This window comes from Schistocerca nitens, chromosome 10, assembly GCF_023898315.1.
Source record: "Schistocerca nitens isolate TAMUIC-IGC-003100 chromosome 10, iqSchNite1.1, whole genome shotgun sequence".
Taxonomy (NCBI): domain Eukaryota; kingdom Metazoa; phylum Arthropoda; class Insecta; order Orthoptera; family Acrididae; genus Schistocerca; species Schistocerca nitens.
The window spans coordinates 170,452,238-170,464,769 of record NC_064623.1 but is presented as its reverse complement, the minus strand read 5'-3'; the positions used below and the strand labels follow the sequence as shown (position 1 = coordinate 170,464,769).

General features: G+C 38.4%; 1 protein-coding gene across 3 annotated transcripts in view; it reads right to left on the bottom strand.

Annotated features, from left to right (window-relative positions):
• LOC126210111 (uncharacterized) overlaps positions 1-12,532 on the bottom strand; it is a 136,153-nt gene that overhangs the window by 54,946 nt on the left and 68,675 nt on the right. For all 3 annotated transcript variants that reach the window (XM_049939253.1, XM_049939254.1, XM_049939255.1), the window contains exons 4-5: positions 6,955-7,140; positions 3,635-3,994 (exon numbers count right to left, since the gene is read on the bottom strand). In XM_049939253.1, the coding sequence (XP_049795210.1) occupies positions 3,635-3,994; positions 6,955-7,140 (546 nt within the window). The remainder of the gene's footprint in view (positions 1-3,634; positions 3,995-6,954; positions 7,141-12,532) is intronic.

The window sequence follows — 12,532 nt, the reverse complement described above, 5'->3', positions numbered from 1 at the left end:
TATGCACATTTGCTGACAACTGAAAGCCAAGATGCAGAATGCAATTCATAAAGAACACATGCAAATTTTAACCTTGGCACCTGTAAGTTGGACAGTCAGACAAACAGCAGCTCAGTTCGGCTTGTCCAAAAGAATGGTGAAGAATGCTCAGAAGCTTAAGGCAGAGAAGGGCATTCTGGCACTTCCCGAAAATAGGCAAAGCAGGAAATTACCAGCAGAAGTTGCTAGTAGAGTGCGAAATTTTTTTTAAGATGATGAGTATAGTAGGGTGTGCCCTGGAAAAAAAGATAGTATTTCAGTTAGACTTTTAGATAGAAAGACATACATGCAGAAAAGATTGTTACTTTGCAATTTACGGGAAATGTATGTTATCTATAAGAATATAAATGGTCCAGAAATAGGGTTCTCAAAGTTTTATGAACTTAGATCCAAATGGTGTGTAACAGTAGGATCAGCTGGAATGCATGCAGTTTGCGTCTGTGCAATTCACCAGAATGTTAAGCTTGTGCTTAGCGGAGCTGGTATACGTGAAAATTACAAGGAGATTCTCAGCAAGGCAGTTTGCAGTTTGAACTCTAAACAGTGCATGCTACATCGCTGTGAAAGGTGTCCTGGGCCCGAAGCTATAGCATCTGAAATTGCCAGCTATTTCCTAGATCATGAGCCACAGGAAGTTATTGTGTTTAAGCAATGGATACATACTGATCGGGCCACACTGGACACGAAGCAAATGGTAGTGGATGAATTTACTGAAGATGTAAAAAAATAAAATATGGAGTCTGTCATGCCATCATTACATTGCCAAGCATCAAAGCTTGCATCTTAAAGGCCTTAAATGTCATCTGAAAGACGAAGAGCTTGTTGTCCTAATGGATTTTGCAGAAAATTATTCTTTTATCATTCAGGATGCTGTGCAAGGCTTCCACTGGGACAATAGTAAAGCCAACAATTCATCCATTTAATATCTACTTTGGTCAAAACTGGAAAGTAGAATCTTTAAGTTTTTGCAGTATCAGTGATTGTTTGCGGCATGGCACTATTACAGTTCACGTTTTTATCAAGGAGCTCATCAAATATATAAAAGCACGGTTTGCACAGATATCCCACATTCATTATTTCAGTGATGGCTCCAGTGCTCAATATAAAAATTTCAAGAATTTCCTAAATTTGTGCTATCATAAGAGTGAGTTTGGAATGACAGCTGAATGGAATTTTTTTGCTACTGGTCACGGGAAATCACCTTGTGATGGGATTGGAGGTACAACAAAGCGGTTAGCAGCATGGGCAAGCTTGCAATGGCCACTTAATAGACAATTTCTTACTCCCCTAGAGCTGTTTCACTTCTGCTCTGAAAACATTAATGGAATTAAATTTGTTTTCGTCAGTAAAGATGAAATTGAAAAAAATATTGTGTCACAAGAAGAGAGGTTTAAACTTCGACAAACTGTAGCAGGCACTAGAGAAAATCATCACTTTTTACCTATTGATGAAACAACAATTCAGGCCACCAGAGTTTCAAATGATTGTTCATCTTTTCTAGCAAAAATGGGTCACAGTAATGAAGGAGGCATATTAATGTCTGCTCTCCAACCAGGACAATATGTTGCATGCATCTATGAAAACATGTGGTGGATTGAGAATGTCTGTGAGACCTCCACGGGGCAAACTGATGCTAAAGTGACCACTTTAGATATCAGAGCTGTTTCTGACAATAGTGAGCACAAGAAAGTTTTTTTTATTCAATTTTTCAGACCTATTTCCTATAGAATTTGTTGTCTTCTAGTTAAAAAAAAAAAAGGATGCAAAGTTACCTTTTCCACTAACAATAACTTGCAAAAAAATCTTATTCACACTCTCAAGTCCACAGTTACTCCTATACTCAGTTCAGGAGTTAAAATCACTTATAATATGTGTCCCATTTATTATATAGGACAAACTGGAATATCTTTCAGTGTTAAGTACAAGGAAAATTTATTGGGAAAAATTGGCACTAATGTACATAATTCCACCTTTGCTGATCATATGTTAATTTCCGGTCACAAATCAAGAAGTGTTGAAGAAATTTCCATTCCGCATATGAAAACAAAGGTCACAGGCTTGACATACTCAAAGAGATGAAGGTTTTCAAGCATATTTCTAAGAACAATGGCATCATCCTCAATGAACAGTTACAATTAACAAACATTTTTTTCAATGGCTTTAATCCACTACTCCCAGAATTTTGATTCCTTTATTTTTTACTATGTTTTGCTACCTCTAGTTACCAAACAACTTTTTCTTCAAATCTCATTTTGGATTGCCCAGCTGTTTGTATAAATATTCTATAATGTCCTGTGTTTTATGTAATGGTAATTTTTGTATAGCCTAACATATGGCTCTGTTAATACTTCATTTGATCAACTTTTTTCTATTTGCAAAAGTACATTACACTCACTTCCTTTGTATTTTGTAGTTTAACTAATTTACTTCTGTTGTAACACCTCAAATGGGCTCATGTCACTGTCCACACTTGACAGGCAGCGCAACACGTATTGTTTTCATGGCAGCAATGTAAGCCACTGGGCCGATCAGTCTGATGTTCCTAGCAAGGCATAAGTACCAAAGGTTTGAAAGCGCTGAATTTTAATTTTTGATTAAATGAAACAACAAGTTCACTGTACCAGTCACCGTTTTATTTATTTCCACGACGCGTTTCGAAGGTTTAAACCTCCATCATCGGGTGGATTAACATTAGTAAGTATTACATTTGTGTGTGTGTGTTGTGTTACGATTTTGGAGGAACTTGTGGCGCTGCCTTCAGTGGTCACAGGTTCCTTTTGCTGTCTTAACACATCACATGTATACTGCCACATTTTACAAATGTGACAGTATACATGTGATGTGTTATGACAGCAAAAGGAACCTGTGACCACTGAAGGCAAATGTGGCAGTATACATGTGATGTGTTAAGACAGCAAAAGGAACCTGTGACCACTGAAGGCAGCGCCACAAGTTCCTCCAAAATCGTAACACAACACACACACACAAATGTAATACTTACTAATGTTAATCCACCCGATGATGGAGGTTTAAACCTTCGAAACGCGTCGTGGAAATAAATAAAATGGTGACTGGTAACAGTAAACTTGTTGTTTCATTTAATGTCAGTAACAGTCATGGTAAAGCTTAACCTAAAAATGTTCACATTTAAAGTTTAATTTTTGACTTGAGCATATATGCTCAAACTTTTGACTATTTCTTTCTAACAATTTAACTTTACATAAGTAACCCTTGAATGCCGTGACAACGATCATCTTGGTTAATACTTTTGTCAGACTTAATTTTCTAAAACTTTCATTCTGATGAAGATACCGTTACAGGTGTCACAACTTAGGTCAATGTATGAAACAGTTATTTGCAATTGGTTGACTGTGTGACTCACTGAGTAGTGATATTAATATTCATACTCCCTCTTTAATTCTCCAACAATTTAGTTCCCACTGCATCTCTTTTGCACACAGAATTTCCCCATTATTAATGGAAAATAGATATCTGATACTTTTTAAAAGGCACCAATGTAAGTAGCTCCTTTAATGATTCTTTTCCACGATTTTTAAAAAGTCTAAAACCTTGTGAAAGTAACATACAAATTTACCTTGCTGTATCTGAGGTAAAGTGCAGTGGGTTCCCCGACAACACCAGCTCCTGTAGTTCTCGATTATCTCTGAAGATATCCTTGGGCAGGCTCCTGATCTTATTGTAGGCTAGGTTCAGCCTCTGGACACTTTTCAAGTGTGTGAACACATCTTGTTCCAGTGAATTGATGTCATTGCGGTCCAAAATAACATCCTCAAGCTTGCTAGCATCCCTGAAGACATCACGGTCCAAAGATCTCAAGTCATGATTTCGTTGAATCGACAGATGCTTCAGGTCACGGGTGGAGTGAAAAAGGTCCCTTGGCAGTGAAATGAGCATTGTGTCCGTCATGTTTATGTACTCTAGATGTGGAACGTACCTGTAGGAAGAAAATTTGGCTTTATTCATAACAAAAGACTGTAAATTTACATCTACATCTCCTACTAAATACTGAGCACATATTCTGACCCTCTGACTAATCTTAGAAGACATACTGATGAAAGGGAAACCTACATGCATAGCATTCGTAGATAAAAGAAAGCTTTTGAAAATGTTCACTGGAATACTGTCCTTGACATCCAGAAGGTAGCTGAATAAAACACCTGTAGTGAAGAGGCATGCCCTCTACTACTTACATTCTGTGGTACTCACAATATTCCAAAGAGTTTACATAGCAAAATAGTTTACAAACTTTCTTGACACAAGAAGAATCTTCGGTGAAATACATCATTATTTTGTAAATGATGAGTCCTAAAATAAATTTTTCTAATTATTCCCAGATTTTGCAATTAATAATAGGAATTTTAAGTATACCACATATTTCATAATTTCAAATATTTCTAAAAGAAGGGTGATTTTAACTGTACGTACAGAGTACTAACGAACTGATTTCTTTTTACATATTTTAGCCCGAAACAACACATCGTATACAAAAATCATAAGAAGTTCATTCAGTTAAATAGCTCTTATAATGTTCACCTATAGAAGAATCAATAGTACACATGGTATCGGTTATTTGCACACAAAACAAAGGTAGTGCTAGAGGAGGGTGTCCCATTACAAAGTGTAAGAGAGAAGTAGTCTCATCTTATCCAAAACCACTATGCATTCAAGAATAGATTAATGCTTTATCTGTTATAATCAGTGTAGCTTGCTTCTTGGCACATTTCAGCTGATATTCTTGTGTCCAAGAGAGAACCAGTATCTCATCATATTGTCAGTACCATCCATGTTCTTCTCATTCCTGTTGTAACTGTTTTCATTGTCAGCTAACCTTGCCCAGGCCTCTGAATCTGAGCAAGGACTCTGTCCAATAGCTTAGTCTACTTTTACATCTGCCTCTGAAGAGTCAACCCCTTTTCCATGTTTAATACATTTTGTACTGCTGCCATACATTTCTGTTACATGTCAATGCTCATATTCAACAAAAAGTCAATAAGGTTTGCCGAAACTGGCATTTCTGAAGTTCTGTACAAGTTGCTGTAAAAATAATATGATTGGTAAATCCTTGAATTTACAAGTAAAACCTAACCTTTACCATCATGGTGTGGTAATTCTCCACAATTTCTTATTGTATCCAAAGATTTCAAACATTCATCAAGAGACATCAGTAAATCTTAGAATGTCAAGCCATCCTTGTTGGACAGGGAGTCACAATTCCTGGCTCCATTGAAATATAGTAAAGAACAATCACTGTTCAAGGAGCAGGTATTAGACACCATTACATACATGTAAGAATCCAACAGCATAGCAAAAAAAGTATTATGAACAGATCTTTAATAAGCCAACAGCAATGAGACTGTGTAGTGCATAAGAAAAAATATGGATATTTAAGGGAGGACAAGCACTTGTTACAAAAACTGATATTTATGCATTTCAAGAATGCTCAAAATGATTTACAGGATGTGCACGACAGTGGCCTACTACATTATGCTCCAAACTACGGCCCGCGGGGCGAAACCGGCCCGCGAGGGCCGGCAAACCGGCCCGCGTTAGCTGGCCGAGCATCCCTGGTATCCAGCCCGTTAAATATTTGAGGTGGTGCCTATACCGCCAACAATTGAGTTTCGAGGCCTATTGCGACCAGTACACCGCGACATTGGCTCTGCTACTCGCTACATAACTAAACTTATTGTTGCGTCTCTTGAAATAACAATGCGTTGACATACTCTACCTCCATTACGTCTTGCAATAATAGTGTTGCTAACAATGATTTTGAGATTTCGTTAACTTTGCAGGACGCTTTTGTGAAGGATGTTCAGTGACATACTTTTTTGTCAGTGAAATTCGCCAGAATAAAACATGCCAGAATTTTGGTCAGGTACGTCCACCAATCAAAATTATGTAATTAAATAAAAATCATAGTTCGTTTCAGTGCTGGCTATTCCCACAACCTTAGATTTTTGCGATTTCATCTTTCCTTTAGCCTTACGGTGATCATTAAAATTTAATAGCGCTTTAACGCATTCATATACAATTATTAGAATGTCAAGCCATCCTTGTTGGACAGGGAGTCACAATTCCTGTTTTGTAACTCATAAGTTTTCTTCCCTGCATGAAGTTCATGCTGCCATTGTTTAATTTTTTTTTTAATTTTAATTCCTCCAATTTTTGTATTTTTGGTGGGCCAAGTAGGCAGTGACATGCAGTACCAAATACATTTCGTCACTTTCCATGCTTTATTTCCTGTGTGCAGTATGTGCACAGCTCAGACAGAGTCAGCACTTTTCATAAGCCTCTGAATCTTTACTCCCAGGTATGTTTCACAGGCTATGTCTTCTTGTGATTTCGAACATCATATTTGAACTGTGGGAACTGTATGCATCTGACATAAATTAGTTTGACCTACACACATGTTCAATTCACCTGTAAAATTAAATTAATTTCAGCTGAGTGGAGAGATTATTTCTGTTTTATGATGATTTATTGCACTACTCAGCAGGAAGGAAGCAGTTGGTCCCCCCCCCCCCCCCCCACCTCCCAGGGAGATAAAGCAAAGAGAAATTCCTATCAACAGTTACATTCCGACAGAGGGTAGCTCACAATAAATATAAAAAAAAACACTTATGTACATAATGACATTCAGTAATGAAGATAATGAGTAACAAATACCCTGTAATGGGCATGTGTCTCACCAATACCAAATACATATGGTACAAAATTTAGTCCTCATTTTTACAGCTCTAATGAAGGCAGAGGGTGTTGCTTGGCACTGAGTGACTTTATGCGGTACAGAGAGCTTTAGGAAAGAAGCACCCATTCCAGGCCAAAACTATGCAGTTTCACCTACAGCATGTCATTTGAAAATAAGTAGGAGCCTACTACAAAATAGGAACTAACCTGAATGCGTCAACAGACAGCCAGTCAACTTCCTCTGACTGGATGAACACTGCAGTGACTGACAAACCCACACAAGGCGGTATTAAGTTATCCTTCAGCCTGTACATGCACACTGCTGTTGCATGCTGGATGTAGCAGTCACAGCCCCAAGTCGTCTTCGGTGGAATGCTTGAAGGGTAGTGATAGCTGAAAAGCAGAGTTAGTTAGTTAGTGAGTTACATGTCCCATGGATCATTTTACATAGCAGATTCTAATCATGTGAAATGAGTTGTTTTAAATTCACATCACAAATTAATATCTGCCCCTAAGATTTTCTGTGATTGTAAGTGCAAATATGGCTGAACTAAGTTGTTTTAGGAGTTCCAAGATGTGCTTTTTTCCTATTTAAATTCTCATCAATATGGGAAACAAAAAATGTTGAATTTTCCATCCTATTTATTATTTCCTCACGACGTGTTACACGTATCACTGAGTTGTACCCCTAGATGTGCAGAACTGAATATGTTGTGTTTTTTTAATATTGAGAGTGAGACCATTTGCAGAAAATCAGTCAATGATACTTTTAAGGACATTGTTTACCGTTTCTTCTGTTTCTGTATATATGCTTGGACAGATTACAATACTAGTGTCATGTGCAAACAGAAGTAATTCTGCTTGTTGTATATTACATAAAAGATCATTTACGTGCATGAGGAAGAGCATTAGACCTAAATTGAGCCTTGGGGAACCCCATACAGGATTTCTGCCAAATCAGAATGATGTCCTCATACTATATTGGTTGAATTGCTATGAAAAACTTCCTGTACTCTTTTGGTTAGGTATGAAGTTATCTGTTGGTTAACTATACAATCAATCCAATAAAATGTCGATTTGTCTAGGAAAATACTACAATTCATACAGTCAAATGGCATAGATAGGTTTCAGAAAATGCCAACCGGCACTATTTTATTATTTAATGCTTGTAAAATCTGGCGTGTGAACATGCAAATGGCATTCTTAGAAGAGCGACCCTTCTGAAACTCGAACTGTGATTTGCTGATGATATTGTTGCTGCTAATGTGAGATACTATTCTATAAAATTATGCAAAATGATATCAGTACTGAAACAGGTTGGTAGTTATTGACATTTCTCTTAAAGATGGGTTTAACAAATATGTTGAGTTAGTGTTGCATTACATCTTTTAGAGAAGACTGGGCTTATTATATATGAAATATTGAGTAGACAAGTCCTCCTGGACACATTGTATGTTTTCTCAGATGATATGTTTCACATCACAATGCTTTACTGAATATGATCTACTGAGCATGTAATTAACTTACTAGTATGTTAAATTTAATTTTAAAGTTAACTGTGTGATATGGAGATACAAGAGCTGCAAATCCAAAAGATGAATACGAATACAGTGGAACCTCAGTTAATGAGCACCTCTCATAATGTGCAATTCGCATAACAAGTTAAAAAAAAAAAAAAATATCACTTAACGATTGATGTTCCACATGATGTGTGATGATGATTGAGTGTGGTGTCACCAGCCATTCGCGCGTGGTGGGAGAAAGATTCAACAATATGAACACTTGTCATTGTCACCAGCTGCATATGAACAATATTTTTAGTGTGTACTGCAGTCTGGGTTTAGCATTCTTTCTGCTACCATTTTAGGTGCAGCTTGTTTTTCTAAACTTGTGTTCACATAGTGTTTTTTTGAGTGTAAATTTTAATAACCTTCATAGAAATGTCCCCAAAGATAAAGATGCAAGAAGACGACCATAAGAGAAAGAAAATGACCTTAGAAATGAAACGTAAAATCATTGAAAAACATGAACATTGCTGACTTCAGTTTCATATTCTGACCGATGTTGCTCCTTAAAATGATAAATGAAAGGCAACTGCAAGGCGATGCTATTAATGAGAACACCATTTGTGAGAAGGTGAGAATGATTTTCACCGACCTCGTTAAGCAGATGCCAGGATCATCAGCAGCCAAAGAATGGTTTAAGGGTGGGTGGTTCAAGAACTTTAAGAGCATTGTGAGGCACAACGAAGCAGCCAGCTCTGACACAAATGCAGCAGAAAACTTCATCAGAAACTTCAAGGTGCTCATAGATTCTAAGGGTTATCTGCCACAATAGGTTTTTAATAGTGATGAGATGGGTCTATTCTGGAACAAGATGCTGAAGCGTACCTTTACAACAGCGGACAAGTATGCACAGCACAGTCATAGCCAATGAAAAACTGCCTCACGCCACTACTCTGTGCCAATGCAAATGACAATTTGAAAATTAACCTGCTGCTTGTTTATCATTCAGAAACTCCACAATAATTCAAAAAGTGTTAAGTCTAGAAGAGCAGATTAAATGTGATGCGGAGGTCAAACAACAAGGCTTGGGTGTCACAGTGATACTTTTTCTGATTGGATCAATGAATTGTTTGGTCCTTTGATGAAAAAATATTTGCTTGAGATGAATCTGCCACTCCATGTCTTGCTTGTTATGGACAATGCTGCTGCCCATTCCTTGAAGTGTTTCAATTCATCAAGATCCGACTTCTGCCTCCCAACACCACTCCGTTACTCCAGCCTATGGACCAGCAGATTATTTCTAACTTTAAGAAGCTCTACACTAAAGCACTCTTCGAGCATTGCTTTGAGTTGACTGAAGCCATCTATTTCACTCTCAGGGAGTTTGGGAAAAATCGCTTCAACATCATTGCCAGCACCAAGATGATTGAAAAGGCATGGGAAGGGGTTACCAAGAGAACTCTCATTTCTGCATGCAGGAAGCTGTGCCCCGTGCTTTGCCAAATGTGACTCAGAGGCATTTTAATCTGTAACTGTGGAGCCTGTAGTCATCAAGATGGTGTCTTTGGCTTAGAGCTAGGGACTACAAGTGGATAACAATGATATCAATAAGCTTGTGGAAGATCACAACCAAGAAATGACCACTGAAGAGTTTATGGAGTAGCAGTGTGTTTCACAGCAATTAGTTGTGAAGAGGAATTCTTCAGAGGAGGAGGAAGAGGAGGAGGCAGTAACAGCAAAGCAGCAACCTTCTGGCAGAATAAAAGAAATACTGAAAGCATGGGAATTGGTTGCACTATAGATAACTTCGTAGTAAAAAAGAATTAGTTATGTATCATGAATAATAAAGTACATAATACTGCATGTATAATTCTCTTTGAATAAATGGCATCAATAAAACTTTTGGTACTTTTTATGCACAGAACATATTGTTGTATTTTACATTAATTTATGTTGGATAAACTGTATTCCTTAATGAGTTTTGCAATACAAGTAAGATTCCAGAATGAATTATACTTGCTATGCGAGGTTCCACTGTATATGGAAAATGACATTCTGAAATATGTAAAATACATAGGCAGACATGAATTTACCAACACTAACCTGCAGAAGACGCAAATCTCAGTACAGACAAAACAAATATACACACATAGATAAAACAATCTTAAATCATCAAAAATAAGCATTTTTTGCTGATTTCCCATGGCACCTCATCCAATCCTGGTAAGGTTGATCCCACTAGAAAACAACTTCATAGAACAACACTTGTCACTCAGTATTATCCTGGTCCTGAATGTATTAAGCAGCTGCTTCGACAAGGCCATGACTTCCTAAAATCGTGCCACGAAATGAGGTCCATTATGTCTGAGATTTTGCCCATCACACCTAGAATAGCTTTTCATCACCCTCCCAATCCCCACAATATCCTTGTCAGATCATATGCTCCTTGTGCACCCATTTCCCTACCAATGGCTCCTGCCCCTGTGGCCACCCCTATTATAAGACTTGCCCTATGCACCCTCCTGCCAACACCTGTACCAGCCCTGTCACTGGCAAAACATATACTGTCAAAGGGAGAGCCACTTGTAGAACAACAAATGTTGCAGATCAGCTGTTATGTAAACACTGTATGACCTTTTACATTGTCGTGACCACCACAAAGTTACCAGTTAGTATGAATGGTCATAGGCACAGGATGTACACTGGCAACATACAATATCCTGTTGCACAGAATGTTCTACAACATGACAGTCGTGACCTCGGAGCCTGTTTCACATCTGGCATCTGGATTCTCCCCCCAGACACCAGTTTCTCAAAACTCCGTAGGTGGGAACTGGCGCTACAACATGTCCTCGGTTCCCTCCACACACTTGGTCTCAATTTATGTGAATTTCTTCAGTCTCAGCATTTCTTCACAGTAACTATTCCTTTCTTCACTCCCTTTTGGTTCTCTACATCTTTCATTTTCTGACATATCTATTTTTCATCGCCTCCTCTCACCTCTATCACAAATAATGCACTTAACTTTTTGCTCTTTTTAATTCGTGGGTGATGTTTTGACAGTACACTCTTTCTTGTATATTATCCTATCTTCAACTTTTAAGCTCTTAGGTTTACAAATCCTCTCCAGTGCACTCCCCAACAATCAGTCTTTCCTTCTCATCCCATCTGGTGACACAGAGTTCTGGGTGACTTATCCAAATTCTACCCCTTTTCCTAAATCTCACCAGCCTTTTTCTTTCACCCCTGTTCCTTCCGCTTCAACCCTTCTGTCAGAAGAAGGAGCCACTGGCTTCGAAAGCTTGCAAACTTTAATATATTTTATTTGTGTGTTTTCCTGCCACAATTTACTGAGCAGATTGTTTTATCTATCCAATTACACTAGAAAACAATCTTAAGTTGTATGATGATGGTCAGAAACCAGAAGACCAGTTCACAACAAAACATAGTGTGTTCCCAGAATGAGATTTTCACTCTGCAGTGGAATGTGTGCTGATATGAAACTTCCTGGTGGATTAAAACTGTGTGCCGGACCAAGACTCGAACTCGTGACCTTTGCCTTTCGCGGGCAAGTGCTCTACCACTGGTAGTTTTAATCCACCAGGAAGTTTCATATCAGTGCACACTCTGCTGCAGAGTGAAAATCTCATTCTGGAAACATCCCCTAGGCTGTGGCTAAGCCATGTCTCCGCAATATCCTTTCTTCCAGAAGTGCTAGTTCTGCAAGGTTCGCAGAAGAACTTCAGTGAAGTTTGGAAGGTAGGAGACGAGATACTGGCAGAAGTAAAGCTGTGAGGACAGGGCGTGAGTCATGCTTGGGTAGCTCAGTTGGTAGAGCACTTGCCCGTGAAAGGCAAAAGTCCCGAGTTCGAGTCGGTCTGGCACACAGTTTTAATCCGCGAGGAAGTTTCATTAGTAGTGTGTGTTTCAGTGATTAAATAAACCAGTTCTGCCCATACTGATTACCTACTTTCAAATCTTCACAAAAGTTCTCCTGGATGTCTCCCACCATTAGTGTTCCTGAAAGAAAATCTACCATTGAGAGGTGGTTAAGCCACAGTCTAGAATAGAGGTCGCTTTCAACGTAATACTTTTAACTTTACAGCAGAATGCATTCTGTTTCGAAACTTCCTGGTGCATTAAAACCTTCTACGTGACTGGGTCTTGACCCCAGAACCCCAGGCTGTCAGCCACACCAGGATAGATCACTTGGTAAAAACACTACAAAGGCGAAGTTTGGTTTGAGTACCAGACCGACAAACAGTTTCAATCTAATTGGG